Raw genomic sequence first — 23584 nt, forward strand, 5'->3', positions numbered from 1 at the left:
ACGGGAGGAGTTTGGGCCCAGGAATGTGGTATTATTTCATCCCCAGTGACTCCTCACCATGGCAACCATGTAAACACAAGGCTGGATGTGTGAGGTTGAGTGAACTGTGTGTGCGCTTAAGCAAATCTATCCTAGCGAGGTCCAATTTTGGGGAAAACACCGCCTTGTGGGGCCCTTCACGGGGACCTTTGGCTGGACCCCACACGGTTAAGCCGCAATTTGAGGAAGTAGTCTTCAAAACAACAAGGTCATGATCCTGGGTCCTGGTTCAGGTTAGCCATGTGTTTTGGATGGTTAGGTGGGGGGGGACTGGGGAGAGGGGTCACCAACCTTTTAGCAAGCTCATTATTTTTCATAATACAATAACTAGCAATGGTGTATCAAAGAAGGAATCACCATATCAAACATTAGGCGGTTATTATTATTATTATTATTATTATTATTATTATTATTATTATTATTATTGTTATTAGCAGCCTGTGGGTTGCTCTCTGCACGTTACCTGGTGGGCACCGTGCTGGTGACCCCTTTTACAATTGGGTTTTAGTTTGGTTCAGAGTACAGGTTAAGTTAAGCCATTTGTTTTCAATGGTTAGGTTTAGGGTGAGAGGTTGGGAAAAGCATTACATCAATGTATGTCAATGACGGTCCCCAGAAAGACAAACGTGTGTGCATCCATCTACACAAGTATCTGGCTGCAGCGGCAACTGCCTACAAGTCTTGCAAAACACTGCCATCTCGTGGTAAGATGAAGTCGGTGCGCTTACGGAAATGAATCACGTGATCTCAAAGTGAGTTGTCAAGCCCTCTTGACACTGTAGGCCGTTGGTGTTGCCAGGTCTGCCGAATTTACCGGGGACAAATCCTACCATGAAACGTGGAATACAGAAACAGCGTAGTCAAACTCTAGCAAAAACACTGAAAGACATTTTGAAAGAGAAGCGTGAAATCTTCTGGTCCTGATCTGTCTATCGTCACAGAGTGATGTTATTGAAATAAGGGACAAAGAAGGAAGGAAGTGTTCATCTCTTTATTGACAGAATCGTCACCCTTCTGGGGCGTGTGTGAGTCACAGCAAGCCTAAGAAGCCAATGTGTCTTCACATGAAAATATTTATAGAGATTATTCACACTAGGTTGACATTTTATTTTGGCTGACACACAGAAAACGGCCATGATGGAGAAATACTGCCGTAGAATTCGACCGACACCGGAAGACAAAACAGGAAAGTCGCACAGCTCTTGGTGTGAATGTGGCGGTGTTAGGCCCGTGGTGATTTTGCCCCTTGTCTTCTGGGCTGAGGGAGTGGAGGGGCCTGCTCTCCACTCGGCTGCCTGGGACTCTGTCAAGGACGAAGAAGATGTGGTCAGAATTGTCAATGGCACTGAGAAAAACTGTCTTAAAATAAAGCTTTGATGCAATGCAGTCGGACCTGACCTCAGATCCATCTGTTCTCTCAGTCCCTTTCTCATTTGACATCGATTGACATTGAACCACGTGGGAGCATTTGGCTCAAGTATATTAGTGGATCAGCATATAAGCAAAAAATACCACTTTCAATTCATTTTTTCACAATTGTCAGAAAAAAACTGAGAGAAGCAGGTATGTATCTTATCTCATGCCACAGACCACAAACACCGCCAGGCTCGAAAAAAATGCAGTCACGAAAACATAGTTGTTTTGTTACTGTATTTTTTATAAAGTAAAAAGCAAAAAGTATTCACCACTTTATTTAATCGTCTATTAATGCGATGAACATTCTAACAGTTACATTCAACCTATGTTTAGGCTCTGTGAGTGTCTTGTACTCTCCCTGTTTAACTGGGTCAAGAACAATACTTTTGATGTGTTAACTTTTTGAAGATGAGTTGTGTTCACTGCTCAAGAAGGAGAGGAGTTATGTCACCACAGCACAGCTTATGACCAGTTTCGCTATGAAGAGAGTAGAGCATTCAAAGTGCCTGAAATTCATCTGCACTGTGTGGAAAATGGTCATTGGTATAACAGGTTTGTCATGTAAGGCACAAGATCGACAGCCAAACACACACTTTCTTCTCTTTACAACCCACTACACAAACATGTAATGAAATGCTGAACACCTTGTAAAGTAATGGTTAAGGTAGCATCATAAAAGTGCAGATAATTGCCACAGTATGCAGTGGAGTAAAAGTTCAAGACCCCACAAGATAACATGCATAAAAACTGTACTTCAGTACAGTAACAAGATACTTGTACTTAGTATTTGTGTCACTCTCCACCTCTCCACCACTGGTATTTTGTTTTGGTCATGTGTGAATTTAAGGCGCATGAATCACATATCAATTGGCTGCAGAAAAGACAGCGAGAAGGCATTTTTTAAAATTGGTTCAGTTTCAGGATTACTGTAATTTTCCTACTTTTTTTCTCGTGGTCTGAACCCTGCGTGGCTAATATAAGGATTTTTACAGCCTGAAATCAGATGAATTCGGAGTCATTTTATTCACCCTAAAAGCGATCACATTTTTTTCGCCTGCGATCTCCTGGAGGACCGGAGACAAGAAGCAGCAGCTGAGACCGACTGTGGTGTCAGAACTTCGGTCACGTGGGTGAAATTAAAATTAAAGCGCATTTTGAGCCCTTTAATGCCAATAAAAGTTGTGAGGAGTTGTTGATTTAAATTCAGAACCATCCCCAGTGTGTTTCATGAGTCAGTCTCCATGCTGGAGCCTGGTTTCAAAACTAGTTTTGAAAAGCGTTTAAGTCGGGTGCACCACTGACCTTTCTACAGCGCAGACAGCACCACTGCACCCGCGGCTAATAGACATCTATGGCTTATGTATGAACAACATCTATTGTCCCTCAATTTAGTGGGTGTGGCCAATATTCTGGTGCGCTCTACATTCTGGAATTTACACTAATCGGATCCTTTACGGACCAATGTTTGGTGAATGAAGTCAGTCCTCTTGGCTGTACTAACCTGCTTAGGTCGGCGTGGGTTGGCCTGAGGACCCTTGCTTGCATCCTGGTGCTCTCTGTTTTTCTTGGAGCAATGTGATCGAGGTCCCGTGTTTCCAGCGGAATGCTGATGAGTTTTCTGCGGATGGGTACGAGGGTGATGCTGACGTGCCGCACCACTCAGATTATTTTGTTGTCTGGGCTGCTCGCCATGGGCCCACGTCAGACGTAACTCCTCTTCATCTGTGGGAAAACAGCAACAGTAAGTGAAGGCTTTGAGCAGCACTTCTATTTAAGGATATTTGAAGCGTGACCTTTCACTTGCATGCTTTTCTTCCGTCTGGCACAGACACAGCAAACAACGAGGATGATGATGAGCAGCAGAACAAACCCTGCCACAGAAGAGTGAGACCTGTTCCAAATGGCAAGTAACTGCAGCATAATCATGATGCGCTGCTGAACAATTTCTTCACTTTCATGGCAGCCTTGTCAAGAAATGTGCCTGCGCATTTCCAGCGCAGGCAAACAATGTAGGCCTTTTCTGCAAGCCTTCACTACCTGTCAAAACCAATAACCAACATTTACACTTTAAAGCTATTGTAAACGTTCTTTGAAATTGTGTGAATTCACAGTTTCTGCCCTTGTACTTTTCATTTCCCAGTTCCAGCACCAGTTTTGTCCCTTCAGCTTTCACCTACTGTGTGTTGCCTAATCTAAGGGTGGTATCACACTGCACACTGTCTCGAGACAAAGCCTGCTCGGCTCTGAAGTCCGACCATGTAAAGACAAGCGAGTCAGGTTTTGGCCCTGGACTTGATCCCAGCTGGAGAGCTGCACGTTGTCTGGGGAAACTATCCACGGGGGGGGCGGCTTCACACCTCAGGCGACTCGGTGCTAGATGCTGGAAACTATGTATACAGCGCGACTCCACACAAACATGGTAGAGGGTCTGATCGCTGTCTAGGTGGACAACATTGTTCAAAAAGAACTTCTCAAACTCCCACAACACTGAGGTGTGCAGCCACAGCTGCAGGAAACTGGTGCTGGGGAATGGGAGCGCAGCCCAGTGGTCTGGGACTCGCGATGTGCCTGGATGTTTGATAACTCGCGTGTTTTCGCCTTTATGAGGCTATTGACAGACAGATTTGCTTAAATGAATAATGCTGCACTCTACATTAACGGTTCTCACTGCTGTTACTTGCCCATTAAGAATCATGTACCGTGCAGTGTTACAGAGGGGGACCTGAGTCTTTCCACAGATCAATCAGTTCTACATTATGGATTCATTAAAGTCTGCGTTATTTAGTCTTTAGGACGTTTCACCTTCACTTTTGCAGGTTGCAAGTCTTTAAGCGAGTACTTAATGTGACAAGAAGTCGCTCCACGTGTCTGGAATTCCCACAGCTGTGGATAAAGAATAATAAGAACCATAGGCCTGTGGGCAACGCCTTCAAAAGCCCTGACTGTAGGTGAGAAAATGGTCACGGTTCTTTGTGCTTCTCGTCATTTTGCTGCAGTTCCAGTGTTTCCTTGGTCTACGCTTAGTATCAGATGAAGGCTATCAGAGGGAGTTTGAAACAAAACTTTCGCATGGCTTCAACAGGGTCACGAGACAGTGTCAGGACAAACTGAAAAGGTTGAAATCTCTTGTTAGAGGCCACTCTGGAGGGCAAAACCATCACTGCAGGGGCCAACACCCAGGAAATATACTGCAAGGTTGCATCCAAATTCTCTGCAGAGAAGCACCAGTTCCTTTGTTTGTAATCGTTTTATTTTTTTGCTGCTAAACGTCTGATTTAAGCGCCATGCTCAGTTGACTAATGCTAACCACCGTTGTCAGGTTTGTTACTTATTACATTTTCATTGTTTGGCTTGATGTTTTAGTTTTTTCCGCTGTGCTCTCCATCAAACGTCAGAATCATGTTTCATGATTGCATATGCACTCTCTCACATTTACTCTCTGTGACGTGTGCATCCGCTTTTTTATTAGTACTTGCATGGCTCCACCTCACTCAGTGTAGGGTAATTGATACAATACTGTATTTTCACGACCATAGGGCGCACTTAAAAGTCTTAAATCTTCTCCAAAATGGACGCTGTGCCATGTGTGTGAGCCGAGTGCGCCGCTTGACTGACTGAGAGCAGTTCCTGCAAACAGGGGTGGAAAGGCGGACGTGTTAGAGGACAGCATGAGAATGTGAACGGGTGAAGTGTGGGTGTGAAGAAGACTCCAAAGCCACGCCCCCAGTAGGCACCCAGCAGGTACATAGTGCCTCTATCTGCATCATCTGACTGTAAATGTAAATGGCACCTGCGAAGAGACACAAACCATGGAAATCCAGCAGCTGTGATAGAATTCAAGATCAGCGAATCCATGGAGGAGGCTGGAACCCACGCTCCGCCAAATCAGGAAGACGAAGCAGAGTTTCAGCAGAAACGAGGCGAGGTGGCCTGAGCTGGAAGGGCGGCTCGAGCAATGGATGACTGATCATAGATCAGATGGGAGAAGCGTCTCTACCGTCACCATTCGACTGAGGGCAATATCGCTTGCTGAAGAAATGAAAATGTAACATTTTCAAGGACGTCCATCTTGGTGCTTTCACCATGCCTGTGCCTTATAGTACGGTGCGCCTCATGTATGTGTTAAATACATGAATAGAACCCTGAGACTGAGACTGCGCCTTATGATACGGTGCGCCTTATGGTCGAGAAAATACGGTTCATACTGTGGAGAGGCAGCAAGGAGAAACGGCAAAGAAAACTGTGTCTAACTCAGATAATTGAATAAACACGAACAGTTGTAGTTGAATATAAACATACGTGTGAAGTACAACACACTGCGATGTATATCCTCAGTCCAACTCGGGTGTCCACATTACACAATCCTGGTTTCAACATTCAGGTTACTTCCAGGATTATTTAGGGTCAAACGCCAGGTTAGATGGTGCCTATTAACCTCTGGTGGGATGACCACTTTATAAACACACAGGAAGGGTAAATGATGTCGTACCCATTAGCAAGACTATACACGGATAAAGTACTACAGAAACCAAGCCATGTTCAGATGCCATGATGGAAATGCAGAGGCTGCAGCTCTTCTCAACACTTCTGTAACGCTCCGTGCACATGAGCGTACGCATGTGACAGGTTAGTTAATGCCCAAAACAAGGTGAAAACGACTCGGCATCTGACTCTCTTCGAAATCACAGCCACCTGCTAACTGGCATGATACGAGAACTAACCTAACTTACCTCCTCCAGCACTCAGGATGATTATCATTGTCCAGAATTCAAGGCCCAATAATGTATGCTCTGTAAAACAAAGCAACAGTGTTATTGAAGAGTATTACTGCGAAGAGTGTGGTTACAAGCCACCTGTCTGTCAGTGACGATTCATCATGCGCTCGTGTTTAACATAAGCAACGAAAGTTGAAGAGAAGCTGGATTGTTTTGACTTTTTATTTGTGATGTGCTGACGAGGCTTCATGAAACAGTGTCCTTGTTTTCAGATGGCGCTCTCTGCTCTAAAATATTTTAATTTAAACAAGATTTCAGTGAAACCTCCCATCTTTTTAGACCAAGAGCACCATCTTTTGGCCTCAGAACATTAGGACACTGTTTCATGAAGCCTCACCAGCACATCACTACTATTTGTACGCCTGGTTATCTCTAAGATTAGAAGGAAACACAGACTACGTCTTGATACAGGCCAAAAGAGCTATCGCAATAGCTTGCAAAAGAGGTAACTAGCTAAATGACGCTCCGAATTAATATCAATAGTTGATAACAGTCAGAGGTGAACGTGTTTTTGATGCCATCTGGGGCCTCTTCATGAGGTATCGAGCACACAAACACATTATGTTAGAAGAAACCGAGGCCGATTATACAGTAAGTGACCTTTTGCAGTTTGCTTGAATAGCAGTTAAATTATTGTACACATGAATCACACCTCCATCTTATTTCTGGGTGAGGGCCATCACTCTCGCCTTGTGGCAAGAAGGTTGCGAGTTCGATGCCCAAGTCAGAGGACCTTTTCTGCATGAAATTTGCATGTTGTGCACGTGGGTTTTGCTCTGGGTTCTCCAGAGAGAGGTTGAAAAGTTTATTGAAAAATAAAACAGTAAAAGAAAGTGCTGTTTGTCTATACAGTTCCCACACCTGAATCACTGTTCCTGAGACCATCCGGAGGACACTGTGGGGTATGAGCGTCACTGGTGGACTCGCTGACTTGGTTGGACACTCTGCAGCGTATGGGACCCGCCCTGCTGTCTTTAGCGGTCAGCGTCAGGTTGAAATTGTTCTGTCCTGCCATCACCTTCTCATTCTGAAGCCAAACGATGCTCTTCTGCCAACACCAGAGGGTCAGATGTTTTACGCTAGTCTTTACTACAGACAATCTAGGATTAGAAAAGAACATGAGCGTGTAGTCACTCAGGCGAGGCTGATCATGAACTGGTGGGTTTTAATCACACCACTTGTGGAACATAACCTCGGAAACTTCAAGCTTCTTCTCTCAACAGAACAACAGAAAAAATCACAAATTGTGCGCAGTGCAGAGATGCTACTGCTGTTTTGACTTCCTCTCCTCCAGCGATGAAATGATCAAAAATCAAATCTGGCGCTCCACCAGTTCCCAAATTGAAAGTTCTAGGATTTATCCCTTGTCAAGGCAAAAATGCTCATCCATTAACTGAACTTTATTGATCTCACAAAGGAGAAATTCACAGATACAGCAGCTCTTATGTTGTTGGTGCAAAAACAGGTAGTCATCACACCATATTAACAAAAATGCAATACATCGAGGCACAGCGTGGGGAGGTATGCACATTACACAATATCAGACAGGGTGATGGTTGCAGGTTGTCAACAGGTCCAAAGGTTATTGACCATGATGTTAACGACAGAGTTGTGCTGTCTGACGGCAGTGAGGCTGAAGACAATACAATATTGTATATCAGTGTGTGTGTTGTGTGTGGACTCTTACCTCAGTGGTCTGACAGGTGAAAGTTACATGTGCTGACCCACAGTTCTCCTTCACTGTAGGTTTGGAGACTGGAGCTAGTCAGAGACCAACAAGTCAGTTGTTATTAATGATAGTGACGTGAATATTTTCATGTTCAACTTCAAATTGATGGGTGCTTGCCACTCAACAGTTACTCACCAAGTACACACAGGCTGATGCTTTTGATGTTTGGTATCATCTCCCCGTCGGCGTTGAAGACCTCCGCTGCGTAAACACCTTCATGCCGTTTTTCAATGTTCTTGAGTGACAGCGATCCGCTTGCAGTCACATTCTCCTTAGACCCAGTGAGGATTTTGTTGGCCTTCCGATAAAAGATCCTTGCACCATTGTGCTTCCACATCAGACTTTCACTGGGCTGCAGCTTGTGCTGCAGTGGCACCTGGAATGTGCCACCGATTTGAACATGTTGACAGTTTTGTTGTGAACCTTTAAAGAGAAGGAATAAGAGAAAGGAGCTTGATCTTAAGGCCAGGAAGTCCGAAAGAGGCTGGGTGACGCATTTGAAACTTGAGCAGAACATTGACCATTTTCAGCGATATCTCCCTCGACTGCCTCTATGTGAAGTGTGGACGGCCCTGAGTTTTAAAGTTTGAAGGGATGATTTTTAGACCCAGCAATGTCTTTCACGGTAACTTGGGTCCTTAGGTTATGTTACACTCACCGGTAGAAACCTTGGTTTTTATATTGGATGATTTTAAATTTGATTCTCAGATCAGCGCGGTTGTCAAGTCATATTTCTTTGACCTCCTTCGGCCATGAAAACCATTTTATCCAGGCAGCGTTTGGAGGCAGTGGTCCTTGCTTTTATCATGTGGCGGCTGGACCACTGCCTCCTCGTGGGAGTCAGCCAGGCGTCCCTGTCTCATCTGCAGCTGGTTCAGAAGGCTGCAGCCAGGTGTTTAACTGGAGCACACCACTCCTGTTTCAGCTTCTCTCCACTGGCTGCCTGGGACTGCATTCACACTATGGTTCTTTGTGTCGGCCACCCAGCTCCTCCCGGAGCTTTTGTTGTAGAAAACCCATTTTTGGCTCCATTCACTTGCATTGAAGCAGAGGAGCAGCTGTGAGTGAACTCGTGGCAAAGTTACTCATTTTCAACTCGCATCCTGCCCAAACCGTAGACTGTAGACACATGAAATCCGGCTCAGTTAGAGACGAAGAGCCTCAGGGTTCTCACAATGTGCTTAGTTTTTTGGTTTTCGACATGTGGCTGTTTGTTCGGGGGGGACGGTAAAACTCGGCCCCACTGAGGCAGAATGACTCTTCACAGCTGCAACCTGTGAGAGTGAGGGGAAGGGGATGCGTTGCCATGACGACAGAGCTGCAGCGTAGGGGAAAAGTCACAGGGGCACAGCCCGGTCATCTTTTCAGCTAGAGACGCCGTTCAGAGCTTAAAAGGTAGCTGCAGACTTCTACTGTCTACACAGTGCATTCACTTTCAACGGTTTAAACAGCCTTGTGCCTCTGCGTCTAGCAGAGCTTTTAACCTGCCGTGCTCCTCCGCTGCCCTTAAGGTCAGCTGACCGGCCCCTCCAGGTGGAGCTATGGAAGGCCTCCCCTCCTCATGTTAGACAGGCTCCATCGCTGTCCATTTTTAAGCACACTTTTACTCTTTGGCTTTTGTACAAGCTCACAGCTGATTCTGTTAGTAATTTTATCAGCGCAGTTTTTTATTCTCAGCAGTTCTGCTGCCTTTCATGTCTTAATTCTATGTATTTATTATTATTTTCAGCGTTTGTATTATCCTGATTTTACAGTCTCCGATCTTGTGCTGTTGTTTCTTCATAAACAAACATGGTGTAGCAGCCATCACTGCCTACAGTATATGCAACCCAGAAAGTCAAACATCTGTGGCTGGGCTTTTACAGGAACTTCCTTGCACGCATCTGTGGCGGATGTGAACAGCGAGTCAGCGAGAGGTTTTTTTTTTTTTCCTCTCTCTCTTTTTTTCCACAGTGGAAAATATATTCATTCTTTACAACTAAAAATGTCACTGGCAAGACATGTATCAGTCACTCCAAAACATTCTCGATGTTTTCTGAATAAGTGGTTTTCATACTTTTGTAGTAGCAGAACACAGATCAGAATGTTGAGATTCAGTGTCAACATTGGATGTAACAGTCCCTATGTCATGAGAATGTGTTGTTTAAAACATGATCTAACGTCGTAGTAATGTCTCCAGAGTAATGAAATTACGTTACAACTCTTGAGGTACTTTAGCTGCCGAGCATAAAAGTCCCTTTCAGGTCACATAGAGGGCAGATGATTTACCCCAACTGTCCAGTCTCGGTCATAAATGCTTCAGCCAGGCTGGATGTGGCCTAAGTAGAGTTGACGTGACTGAAAACTGCATGTCTGAGTGGCAGAAGAATTTAAGAGGACTTCACTTAAGTGGAAGCTCAGAGATGAGGAAGTGCGTTTACCACTGCGACGGAGAGAAACGAAGACCTTGCTAAGTTTGTTTTTCAAGCTGCATACAGGAGGCACCGGGTGCTGCTGATGCAGCCAAGGCTTCACTGCGACGGACACGGCCGAAACGTAGCAAGTTTTGAAGGAAAACACTGCATTGGGTCCCGGATCTGACCGTTATTGTCTGTCGGAGTCTACAAATCTTCCTCAAGAGAACATTTTGCCACGACAAACGCGTCTTTTGAATAAGTCAAACCGTGAAGGTTTTGTTGCCTTCTACAACAATGACACAAAACGTATAAACTGGGGGAAGAAGAAGAAACAAATCTGAATCTCTGTCATGTGGTTTCAAGCTGACCTCTAACCTCCTCCGACCCGGGTTTTTGTTTGAGGTGCTTTATGTCTCCTTACTATTTGGGATTGGCAGGACCTAATTTTAGTTGACATTAAATTTGAGCTTTCTATGTGTTCCTAAAGTACTGCAACAAGTATCTTACCATGAGACTCGTGAGTCAGTTTTCTTTAAATTCATAAAGTACATTGACGCTGCTTGGTATTTGTTTGAAAACGGAGCGGAAAGTTGGGGACACGGCTCATTGAAGTTTCCACTGTTTGATGTGTTTTGTAACCTTTTTCAATCAAATGTAGATTTTTTAAATAATATTTCATTTTCACCTTTCCTGAAAAAATGGAATTTTCATTCTTATTTAATTAAGAAATGGAGCGATTCTGGGTTTCCTCTGAAAAACAGTTGCATTTTGTTTGAATGAGAAACTACATGAGCTCAGCGTGGCGCGTATAAACATTTCACTTTTTATTTTAAAAAATGCAAATATGATAATATTGTTTTAGTATACATGTGTTTCCCAGCACATATATATATTGTTAATAATGTAATATCATGTAATATTACAACTTTATAACATATGTATAAATGCCCCTACTATCCTCATGGAACACAGAAATAATACACAATTCTTCACATATTCAATAAATAAATGTCATTATATATATATATATATATATATATATATATATATATATATATATATATATATATATATATATATAGACATATTGATAGCAGACATTTAAAATAAAATACAATGAAATAAAAAGTTCAATATAAAATTGAGTCAATCACTGGAATAGCATTTTCTCACTTTTTTTTTTCATGTAATAATGTACAATACCTGTGGTGACGGCGAAGCAGGCGAGGAGGAGAGCCAAACAAGATACAGCTGCCATCTTAAACACCGTCTCCTGCAATGAGGACAAGAAGTATTTCATGGTCTGTCTCACTTCCTGCTTAAGTCGTGGAGCGTAGTTTTTGAGAAAGGAAACTTTGGCTGTGAAATGTCACCGACGACACAACATCACGGCACAGTAACTGCGGTGGCCGTGGATACTTTAACTGTAAAACTGTTACGGGTCAAGACGTGGAGCGGAACCCAAGTGCAGTGGTGAAAGTCACAGGAGGCAGGAGCGAGTCAAGAACAATAATTTAATCTTTAACAACAACAAAAGCACAACAAAAAGCCTCACCGAACCGGGAGAAACAAAGGAAAGTCTGTGCAAACAGAGTCACCAAACTGGCAGAAGTCCATAAACATAAATCAGAGTCCAACGGAAAGAGTCACCGAACCGGGAGAATCAAAGGAACCTAAATCACAGGGAACAATAGGAGTCGATCTAGCCAACGTTGCTCTGGAACAGGAAGAAAGGAGGGAGAAAACAAAATCAGGACTCACGTGACCAAAATAAAAGCGGAATCATGACAAAAACATCCCAACTACAGGCAGACTCTATTGTCCAACAGGAACAATAGAGTACTCCATGAAAGAACGGTTAACTCTACTGTAGTTAGCACTTTAACATGTTTAGAGCTTGGAGTTCATCCTGTCACAACATCACCGTGTGAAATAAAGGCCGCAAATGATCAATATTCATACTCATGTACAATGAGGAATAGTTCATGACAGTGGTCATACTTACCAGGTGAGGTCACAGCTAGTGTGAAAGTACCAAATGAGCTTGGTCAGTCCGAGCGGCTCGGGGCGACCCCTGATGACACTGGATTACATGGTCAGTCACGCGTCGGCAACGGGACCACGAACCAGCAGAGCAACAGAGCTGATGCCGATGACGTGACAATACTGATATGCTTTTTCTTTTTTTATGCTCAGACATGTACAATGAGGTGTATAATACTGGCTGGACTCACTGGTATCAATTGTGATTTTCACCTACCTATTGTTGAGGCTGCTATTTTGCTCACCGACTTCAGGGACACATTTGGCTCTGTTCCCATTGATGACAACAAATCATTCTTGCGTCTGAAAGTTGTTCCGCTCCGTCCACTGTGACCGACGTCACCAGCTGCCCAACAGGCCGAGTACAACTGTCTCGTGGTTACATATGCAGTTTCCTTCTAGTTTAAGTGCCGTTTTAAGACGTGACATCATGCCTGTTTATAGTTACTAAAAACATACCGTAGTTTGATGTCATCATCATCGGTGCTTACACCTGCTAAACACAGCATAAAGCCTGTAATATTTGTAGGAATCGCATTCTATCTGGCAACCACATCATGTGTCATGGCATGATTTGGCAATTGCACCAGCAAAATCAAGTCACGACATAGCCTTGGTTAACAGTAAATGTCTAATACACAAAAATGGAGGGAATAGGGAGGGTCTGACAGAGTCTGAGGGTCCATAAACGGCTTAAAACAGGGAGAGCCAAAACACACTCCAGGCCCAAAGAACAAAGCACTCAGTGGTGAAAACAGAAACAGTCATGCAAACGTGAACTGAGCGAAACAACGGAAAATGCAGTGGAAGAACAAGACACACACATGCAATCTAAACCATTATCCAAATCTTACCAAGGCAGAGCCAAGTACAACCTTTGGTAGTCAGTGTGTCCAGTATAGTCAGGTGTGTGTCTGGTGTTTGAACTAACCAATACATGTTGTTTTCAAATGCTCGTCAGAGAAGTGTCTTGGAAGTGTGGAGTGATGGAGCATGGTTATTACACAATTGCAATTACACTTTGTTTGTAGTGTAGTAGTACAACTCCAAGTTGTATTTCTCTGCTTTAAACATGTCTGTGTTGTGTGCAACAAATGGGTTCAAACCGTAATTTTTTATGTCGAATGGTGCAGCAGAGAAAAGACAAGTCAAGGTCCTAAGTTGCTGGTAAAAGTCAGGACGTCAGCAAGTGAAGGATGTTTGCTTCCGCTGCTTATTGAGGTGTCATCTCTGTGGTTGAGGTTTTGTGCTGCTTGCAGTTTGCAACTTGGACACTTCTACAGCTGAGTTTTAATCAGAGTTTTAATCAACATGTTTACATTCCTCACTCGCCCAAGTGAAAAAAAAGCAAAACTAAGTAAAAAACATGTTATGTAAGTATATAGCAGTCAGAAAATGACTGGTTGGAAAACATAGTTTGATTTTCATGCAATTGTCTCCGTTGCATTGAGTCCATCTCACCCTTTTGGTTTGGCGAGCCTCATTTTGAGGGTTGCAACTACAAAATACCTTGATTATTATAACTGGGTTTCAGTTGGGTTAAGAGTAAAGGTTTAAGCCATGTTTTATCCCTGTGTTTTGGATGGTTAGGTTTAGGGGGAGAGGCTGGGGGAGGGGTTATGGCAATGAGAGGTCCTCACAATGACAGATTTATGGGGACCAGAAGAAGTGAAGCCTGTTGAGAGGGCGGAGCACGTGTGAGCTCTGTACTCAGCTGGATGAAGCTTCCTTTTACACACGTACTTCATACGTATTGGTATTCATGAGTGATGGGCTGATGAGGCTTCATGAAACAGTGCACTAATTCTCAGAGCCCACCAGATGGCGCTCTTGGTCTTAAAATGATGCACGGTTTCATAAACGGTTGTTTAAAGTGCAGTATCTTCCGTCTGTCCCGGGGCACCAGGGGCTACAGACCTCGCTGCCTGTAAAGTGCGATGGGTGTCTGGAAAGGCGCAATATGAATGTACGCCATTATTATTTCATCAAGTGTCAGCTACAGCCTTGGACTCAGGTGACTCTGCCTCTGATGCGACGTAGCACTTCTCCACACAGACACAGGAAGCAGGCCTTGATGCAGTCGTGCTCTGGTTGCACACCATCCAACATGAGTTTTGGAGTGACTTGATGACACTGAAGGGGTTTTTTTTGTGTGTGTGTGTCGAAAGAAGGACGTAATTAAACAAGTGCTACTTTTGCATTTCGGATGCACGATTATTTATGTCTGTTCCATTTATAGACTGCTGGTGATAAATGAAGCATCAGTGAAGAAAGGAAGTTGAGTGTGTTCCCGCGAGGTCACAGATGACACTCAGCAGTTAGATGGGCCTTTAAAAATAGATTTTTTTCCACTGCTCCTCTCTAGCGCCAGACCCTTGGTACCATGTCTGTGCGTGAGAAAGTGAAAACAATGTCAACCTCATGTGGAAAAATCCCTCTATTCCTACAAACGTACTCCGTTTCTGACCATGAGTCATCGGTCATTGACCAATATAAGCCAGTCTCAGCATCCAGCCTTGGTGATGACGTCATTTTGTGTCACTGCTGACCATTGTGTCTGAGAGGCAGTTCAGATGTGTCCCCAGTTTATCCTCAACCTTTTAACACAGTCTGAGTGTGAATGAAATCCATTTGCTTTCCAGGCTCTGGTAGGTTTGGTTATGTGAAGATTGTCAGATTCAGTCAGAGCACAAGTGTGTGTGTGGTGACTGGCAAGAGACAGACAGACTCTGATCATAAGAGTAGAGTTTATGAATTTATTTATCTGCGACAATACATGACAGAAAGGAGAAGCTGGGAGAGAAACTCTTGAACGGAACTGAGGGACTAGATCTGAAACAGAGAACACACACACAAGGAAGGGAAACACACCACGCTCATCGCAGGCTGGAGGACAATACAGAAAACTAGAATCACAGCAAAGACTCGAGCATGTGGTGGTCCATGAAGCTGACACATCCAGTTGTTTGTCACAAAGCAGCTAAATTATATGTTTTCATTTGTTAGTTTGTCCATGCAAACTACATTTTTCTCCATTTACCATTTCAAAAATATGTTCAAAAATCCAAAGAAGAAGTCAGCTTTGCTGAACCTTGTGGTGGTCTAACACACCCTCAGACCTCGAGGCGACTCATAAATAGCTAATAATCTACTAAACAGATCCAGAAGAATAAGCGAATGAACAATACACCATTATCTGCAGACAAAAACAATATATTACAGATTGAACATAAAACAGCCAAGTCAAACTGGACCTCTCCGTCACAGTGGTTCAGTCCCTCTGTTTCTTGTGTTAAGCAGAGAGCGTTGGAATGGTGGCGACTAAACCAGATACAGTCATTTCACAGTAGCGCCCACCAACCCCTGTGTTCATGACTCAAGGTTCCTTCAGATGAGCTCTCTGCTGACACCTGCTGTGCAAAGTCAGCCCCATCTATGGCAGCACCGAGCGGAGCATTGTGCATGTGCTGCAGCGGCCTCAGTCAGTGAGGAATCCCTCCGGACCTTCAGCCACGAGCCGAACGGAACGGACTGAATGAACCATTCTGTGACTATATTGTGCCACGCCAGTGAGGATGTGCAGTCGAGAGAAGTGCAATCTCAAGGGAAAAAAGGAAGTTGAATGTGATGTCAGCTCCTCTCAGCTTTAAGATGGAGGCACGCCGCTACCACTCATGAGATTCCAGTAGGAAGGAATAAAAGGGTGCTTGGAAAAGATTGTAAAAGAGTCTGAAGTCATAAGAAACTTTTCTCCCTCGGGGAAAAATGTGGAGGGAGGTGACACTACGTTGCATTGAAGCCAGGGGTCGGATGAGCGGCAACGCCAACAGTGATTTAAATCTGAAGCAGATATGGACGGTTGAACATGTCCGAACTGTGTTTATAAGGAAGCGCATCTGTCAACAGGATGCAACTGCTGAAATAATCTAACCTCACTGTTCCCCCTGAATGTCTTTGTGGATCGTCTCACATATTGATGTGTTTCAATCTTTACCCAGTTTGTCTCAGATTTTCAACTTGTCTTCTTCCAATCAAGGTAAATTTGAAAATTTAAAAACCTTTTTTTTTTTTAAATAAAAAAACCCAAAAAGTCTACAAGCATCCCCATTCAAACGTTTTCTCTTAGATTTTGACATTATGATACATGTTCACATTATTTAAAAATATGGTATAATGCAGTATGAATGCAAAGGCTTAAATGATATTATCGTATACAGTAGGTACAGTATCAACACAGTATCAGCACAGTGTGTCATTGTGTCACATGCTTTATGATGCCTCATCACCTGATCAAACTAAGCATCAGGAGATAAACAGGAGTGAAGAGAGAACAAGACTGAGGAACAGGAAGTAACCATCTGGCACAGCAGGAACCAGGAAGTAGAAGAAGGAGAAGTTGATTGGAGGATTGGACCACAGCAGGCCGCCTGCCACAAACCCTGGGGAGGGACGACGCACACAACACAGGAAGAGGAAACAATGCAAACACAACTGAGGATCACAAAATGAAAGCACAAAAATGGAACAGATTATTCAGAATTTTGAGCAATATGCTTTAAAAATATCATTGATTTCAGTTAGCTCACTGCTCATATCCCTGGACTGTGACGGTTTGCTGTGTCACTGATGTGCGAGCCTTTTCCCCATGTTTCTATAACACTCCTCTCACCCTGAGCTGCTTCCTGTCTGCATCCCCAGGGGAAACAGGAAGGAGCTACAGTGCGGATGAGCTCTTAAAGTCCATTCTATAAACACTGGCCTGCAATTAAACTCTCATTATGTGGTCGCTAATTCTGCTGTATTCTGTACTTTGTTGGTTAAATTGTTATTCAATCCTCGACAGAGCTGGGCTCAATCTGGTCTGCTCTTCAGTTCAAGGTCCCTTTGGCTGTGAAGTCTTTTAATAGAAACAACACAGTATCTGTGGAAAGAATGTTCACTGTGCTCTAATGACGCTCAGCGATAACCACATCAGCCATGTATTTATTCCCCTGAACTCAAGTGTCCCTGGGACGCAGGACGCACAGTGTATTTACTGATTCAGAATTCTGACACGGCACACGGATAATTCACATCCCTCTGCCAATCTCCACCTTACAGCGACGAAGTTGAAGTTTGAAGCCTGATGCAGATGGCTGACCAAACACAAGAGACCCAAGTGCAAATGCAAGTTCACACTGCCAAATGATGATAATAATACAAAAAACTTCATATATCGAGGCCAGACTCAGATGGTTTGGTGGGACAGACGACATCTTTTGGACCAAGAGCTGTTTGTTACAAATGGGGTTTCTGGATATCGATGGGCTGATGAGGCTTCATGAAACAGTGTCCTTATTTTCAGAGCCCACCAGATGTTCTGCTTTAAAATCTTTGGATTTAAACAACCATTTCAATACTAGAAATGGTACAAAGTAGATGCACCGTGTGGGAAGGACTGGTTAAATATTATACGGCAAATATACAGCATGGAAAGAATGACCTTTATGAGCTGGTCACAGAGACTTGGAGAAAGTGGACCGAATTTGAAACTTCAGTGGACACTGTAGAAACTTATGTAAAAAAATGTAACTATTGCACCTTTTTCTTTTCTTTTATTGTATTATTGTTGAAAACTTTCTTTTATGTTTTCATGTTTCTACATATATGTGGTGGTATGTGTACAAGGAAGTTATTTTCTTTCTTTCTTTTTTATTTTTGGAATAAAAATGTATCAAAGAAGCTTGAATTGTGAATTGTGGGCAAAAGCTGACTTGCTAAGTCAAGCCCTGATAGGAACGCTGAATGACCAATAAGACGTGGGTAAATATGAGGGAAATAGTTTTTCATCAGTCACTGACTGACTGCCAAAATGTTTGTTGCATGACAATATTTAACTTCCCAACTTATTCACCAACTCCTTTTCTTAATCGGTGATGTGCTTCCTGGAAGGTTTTGACCAAAGCACTGCACGCTCTGTGTCATTGCCATTCTAGGTGAGGGCCCCTGAGGGCCACGCCAACCGCATCTCAGGCTTCATTAACCTTGTGGAACCACCAAACAAATCTATGTATGTCGGCCATTTTTCTGGTATTTTGTTCAGAAAAAATGCATTCACAACAATACAATATACTTACTGGTATATACTACTACTACTGTAAGTGCTATATATAGTGCTGTGGCTGTTCTTTTGACAGCCACACAGTCTGGGGTTAGAGGCTGTGAGCCAGTCTGGAGGGTCTGGCATGGATGGGCCTGTAACTTCTCCCTGAGGGCAGCAGGTGGAAGAGGTCATATACAGGATGGTGCTGGTCCCACAGGATGTTGTTTACCCATCTCAGGCAGCAGGTGGCGTAGGTGGTGCTGATCCTTCACCAGGACACCGTGGGTCAGTCTGCTGCCAACTGCACAGCGGTTGCAGGTGACCATGAGCTGCAGAGGGATTCAGCAGTTTCCTCAAGTTGAAGAGTTGCTGTTGGGCAGCTGCGGTAATGTGACTGTAATGCTCCAGGTCAGGTCCTAAAATTATATATATATATATATATATATATATATATATATATGCCTCATCACTGCCTCCTCATGCAGATTAGATATTTATTAGATTCTATTTTGGGAAACAATCAAGAGGAATTCAGAAAATCCAGCCGGACGTTATTCTTAGAGCAAGTATCCAGCGGCGTCGCCTGTCTGACCACTTGTTACCGGGCATCTCTGAGGAATGTCATGCTGCTGGGAGCCCTGGATTTCAGAGATTACTCTCTGAATTTATTCGTTGACGTATGCCATTGGTAGATTTCTATGGAACAATAGCGCAGTATAATATTTCTGATGATAACAAATGGCTGCTAGAGGTTCGACTCCTCTATTTGGTTGAAGAGATTCTGGTTGTATGACTGGAAGACAGTTGCAGTGTGAGCTGAGCAGATAAAGCACTCGCTCCTCCAACTTCCTGAGGTGCTAAGAGGCAGCAATCTAGGGCTTCCTCTCTGTTTTGACCTTTTCAGTTCCACAATTTGCGTTATTGAGATAGTGTAATGTTGGAGGCCTCCTGCTTCCGCTCCTCTTTTACATGCTGTGTGTGGTGGGATGACAGGTTGATGTAAAATGATCAAATACACTGAATAAACAAATCTGTTTCAGAGTTATTTGTCCCTGAATAAATGTCGCACCTGCAGTTATAGAAAATAACTTCCTTTTATAGTTGAATAATAGTTCAAAGCTTAATCATTTCCCTTCCTTCATGATGTCTACAGTATTCTGTCCAATTCATAAAGACATTCAACACAAGAGAGAGGGAACAGCAGGTTGAACCACTAAGAAGGCATGATGAACCCCTGCAAAAAATCAATGTGCTGGAGCTGATCACTGCTTCCTCTGGGTCCCTCCTCTATGAGACCACTGGCTTTTACCCAAAAGACAATGGAGGTGAGGCGAGGTGTTGCACAGCACGGTTGGCAGCACCACCTTCTCAATGCGCGACAGCTCCTGAGTCCTTCCTGCGTTCACCCTCTCCGGGGAAGTGGGGGTCATGGGCCGCCAAAAAAACCCCAAAATAATAAAATTAAATTTAAAAAAAATGGATGGATGGTGGCACACACCAGCTGGACAGGTGCATTACTCAGGTGCTAGTGAAGCACATGACTGTCACTCTGACTCGCTGTCATTGACTGAGGTTCCATGCAGAGAAGCCTTACTAAGGCAATAGCTCCATTTATCTGCAGTGGAGATCGGTCAAATTACCGAGTAGTTCCCCTCCATGACGAGGGGTGGCGCTGTTGCTCTGACTGTAGAGGAAGAGCGATGGCAGCTGACAGGTTTCACACTGTTCTATTGAACTGTGTGGACGGTGATAGTGGTGACCGATAGTTCTACTTCAGAGGTCCAGAGTCAGAGAGCGACGGCTCAACACCGTCACCTTCATGGAGCTGTCATCCTCCTCAACACGCTTCCTCCACCAGGTTTTAGGATTAAACTCGCATCTTTCTGAATGAAATAAATAAATATTCCTGAGATTGTGTTGTCCATGTACTGAAGGATGATAGATGTGTCTGTAGTATCTGAAGTACGGTTGCTAACGTGGAGCTAATGTCGCCTCCTTAAACCAACAAATCATGTCTTCTTGTGAGAACTTCCGATCAACACAACCTGAGAGAAAGGATGTTGAAGGCAAATCTGCAGATGAGAAGCAGGGAGGACACGTTTGGACCTCCAAAAGGCTACAGTTGCACCTCACTGCACTACATTTAATGCCTCCAACACACAGTTGCTGCTGCCCCGGCTCCACTTCTTTGGTACTTTTCTCCAGGTCACTTTGTCAGCTGAGCAGTGCCTCAGCTCACATCTGGCAGGAAGAACATGTCGCATCTGGTTTACTCTCAAACCTTTTTGAATTCTGTTTTCCAACTTCATTTGGGTGAAGAAAACCGATCAGTCTACTTTGCTGCAGTGTCTTCAACTTCTCTCGTCTTCAATTGTGTCACTGTGCAGTGAAAGGTTATTTCATGTTGTGCAGATCAGAAGTTCACTAAAACCACAGATGTTTTCAGTTCTGTTTGGAGCGTCGCACTTGGTGACTGCAGAAGCAAGCGGTAGCACATGATGAGGTTTCTGGCCGTTGTGGGTCGGTCTTCAGATACTGGGAGCAGACAAATCCCGTGGGGACAGAAGCCTCCGGGGAAAAGCTTCTCCACATAGCTGCCTATATGAGGAGAAGCCAGTGAGAGGAGCGCATTCTTGTCTCCCAGAGTAAACACAGCTGACGCAGAAGTGGGTTTGTTCTGCTCCCTTATCTGAAACTGTGCTCATGAGCTGTTTGGACAAGTTCCATGATCTATTTATGGGGTGGCCCGTGTCACCGCCACAGGACAGTGGAACATCTGTCATGGCTCCAATTCTATTGTTCTAACATTAACATTTTGAGAGATTCTTCTTTTTCCTTTGGAGTTCCATGAACAGTTTTTAGTTTTTTTGTGTGTTTCGCTTTGTGTGAATGGTAAAGATGCCTCTGGGTAGATGATTCTGACCCAGCCGTGATGTTCATGACTCCCTTTGAACGGACACTGTCATGACTCACCAGCGTCTGGTTCATCCAAGGGTTCTGCTCTCGGTTCTCACCCTGGCCATGTGTGGCTTTATAAGGCTAAAATAACGCTTCACTCCCGTCTGGAACCCACAACGCAGAGAAAGACATTCCGATCAACGTCTGAACTTATTTTCAGAGGAAGTAGCCGAAACCCATTCAATATGAATGTTTTTAATCGGCCATTATTCATTCATTGTATATAATGGCCATAAAAACTAGATTCTGAAACGTAAATAAGTTTCAATGTTGAATTTTGAATTTGAATATTTGAACAGCTGACATTGTGTGAGTGATGTACACAGGATAAGAGTCTTCCTTTAGTTCAGATGAAGACGGCTGCGATCATCATAACTCACTCAAGTATATTTCACTCAGCCATGATCAGTAATGTGGCTGTACACAAGGAAAGAGTGCTATTCCTTGTAACTGTCAATGACCCCATTGAGATGAATCAGATGATGGACCCACACATACATTTAAACAACAAAATGTTGTTTGTTATGCATCAGTTTGACAATGGCACAATAAAGCATGATGGTGACTATATTCAAGTTTTTATATCACCTTATTTAAACTAAAGCTCTTTTAATGTCTTGAAAATATTTGTAGAAGAATTTCAATTTAATAAGAATTTCAAGTACAGTCAGATTAGTGGAAACACTGGCCATTGTGTAGCGAAAAACATCCCTGAACAAAAGCAAACATTTTTCATCGTTCCATGTCGTATGAAGCTGGAGACTTGACTGGACATAGATTCATTTTCAAAACTTGAACAGAATGTTCTCTCCTGCTCTGTTTTCATTCAGAAGTAGTTGTTGTGTCTTTGTATGCGCTTGTGTTCCTTCCCTCTTTTTTTCCCGGTGAAATGGCTCTAATGTTGCTGCTTCACGACAGGATGGTGCGGGCAGCGTCCCATAACAGTCACAGACAAACCATGTCATCTGCACATATGTGTCTGGAGGGGGACCCACATGCAGAACACTGAACACTGAGCGTGATTCAAACAAGCTACACATCATCACTTCTCCATGTCTAGTGTGAGCTGCCCGCACTCTGGCTGCAGGCCTATTGACACACACATTCTCCTTTTAAGGCACATGTTTCTGGGTCAGGACGCGAGGATTATTTTTATTTGGCCCTGAATTATTAACTGCTGCCTCGCTACGCAGCAACTGGACCCAGAGACACACACACACACACACACACACACACACTCCAGCCGTCTGCTGAGTCCAGATGCAAGTGAAACTTTGGTGAACAGTAACAGTGTTAAGTGTGTACAGGGTCAAATAGTTCCGGACATCAGCTGTCACGCTCGCTGTGCCAGACCGTCCTGACCACACATTGGTGATTGGTCAGTTGATACCATTGTCTGGTATCAGAACAGACATTGCTGAGCAGTGAGCCCTACCTGGCCAGTACAGGGCCAAATGGGGGCATCTGTTTACTTGTCGTAGGCCCAGGCTTTTACTGAGCAGGGAGTCTGGGCGTCCTGACGCCTGGTTTCTCTCAGCAGGACGCCCTAAATCTCCGATCATCAGTGCCTGTGTAGGGCCCTACTCATCGTGTCATCACACTGGTTTCCTTGAAAAGGGTGTTTCCGCCACATAATTTTGCCGAACATCATTGAAACAGTGCAATTCTCGACCCTTTTGCAGCCGTCGCGTGGCTGCCATATTTGTTTACCATGGTAATCTGGTGGTATTTTGGTGTTTCTTTTGGCACCGAGCTCCTCCCCCGGCTCCCCAGATCACAGCGCTTGACCAATGCAAGCAAAATAGCTTGACCAGGATCAAATTCACGTGGTTCTATGTATTTCATCAAGAGTCAAGGCTTCATATGTACTTTGTTTGAATGAATGAATGTTTCAATGTGTGAAAGTCTAGAAAACAGATGCACAGCTGCTACAACTGTTGCTTATCTTGCTTAAATATATGAAAGGAGATGAACAAAACTGTAGACATTTAGCATGTAGTAAGGAACGGAGTCATGATAATAATATGTATTTTTTTAAATGAATGAGGGTCAGCTGAGTCAAACAGCTGCCCAGGAGACTCCTGTATCTGAAAGTGTTACTGTGGCAACAGCTGCTGAGTTCAACCATTATTTGACGCAGATGTTT

At 43.8% G+C, this 23584-nt stretch overlaps 1 protein-coding gene across 2 annotated transcripts; it reads right to left on the bottom strand.

Moving 5' to 3' along the window:
- Nucleotides 1–1029: 1029 nt before the first annotated feature.
- LOC128770683 (T-cell surface antigen CD2-like) lies at nt 1030–12072 on the bottom strand. Of its 2 annotated transcripts, none has more exons than XM_053885468.1 (9): nt 11954–12072; nt 11559–11628; nt 8095–8382; nt 7918–7991; nt 7092–7278; nt 6186–6245; nt 3249–3326; nt 2957–3177; nt 1030–1342 (listed from the first exon to the last, which is right to left on the bottom strand). In XM_053885468.1, the coding sequence occupies exons 2-9, from the start codon at nt 11611–11613 to the stop codon at nt 1262–1264; spliced, it is 1044 nt and encodes a 347-aa protein (XP_053741443.1). In that variant the 5' UTR covers nt 11614–11628; nt 11954–12072; the 3' UTR covers nt 1030–1261. The 2 variants fall into 2 exon arrangements, with proteins under 2 accessions (XP_053741443.1, XP_053741434.1); XM_053885459.1 differs by having other exon boundaries at nt 11911–12024.
- Between the last annotated feature and the right edge of the window lie 11512 nt (nt 12073–23584).

Source organism: Synchiropus splendidus, chromosome 1 (assembly GCF_027744825.2).
Source record: "Synchiropus splendidus isolate RoL2022-P1 chromosome 1, RoL_Sspl_1.0, whole genome shotgun sequence".
Lineage (NCBI taxonomy): Eukaryota > Metazoa > Chordata > Actinopteri > Syngnathiformes > Callionymidae > Synchiropus > Synchiropus splendidus.

What these genes read in the sequence shown, in the direction of transcription:
- LOC128770683 (XM_053885468.1), bottom strand. Translation starts at nt 11,613, where the DNA reads ATGGCAGCTGTATCTTGTTTGGCTCTCCTCCTCGCCTGCTTCGCCGTC. An exon ending in GAAAAGCATGCAAGTGAAAG is followed by an intron (nt 3,178 to 3,248) that starts GTCACGCTTCAA and finishes GTTTTCCCACAG; the next exon opens with ATGAAGAGGAGTTACGTCTG. An exon ending in ACCCACGCCGACCTAAGCAG is followed by an intron (nt 1,343 to 2,956) that starts GTTAGTACAGCC and finishes CGTCCTTGACAG; the next exon opens with AGTCCCAGGCAGCCGAGTGG.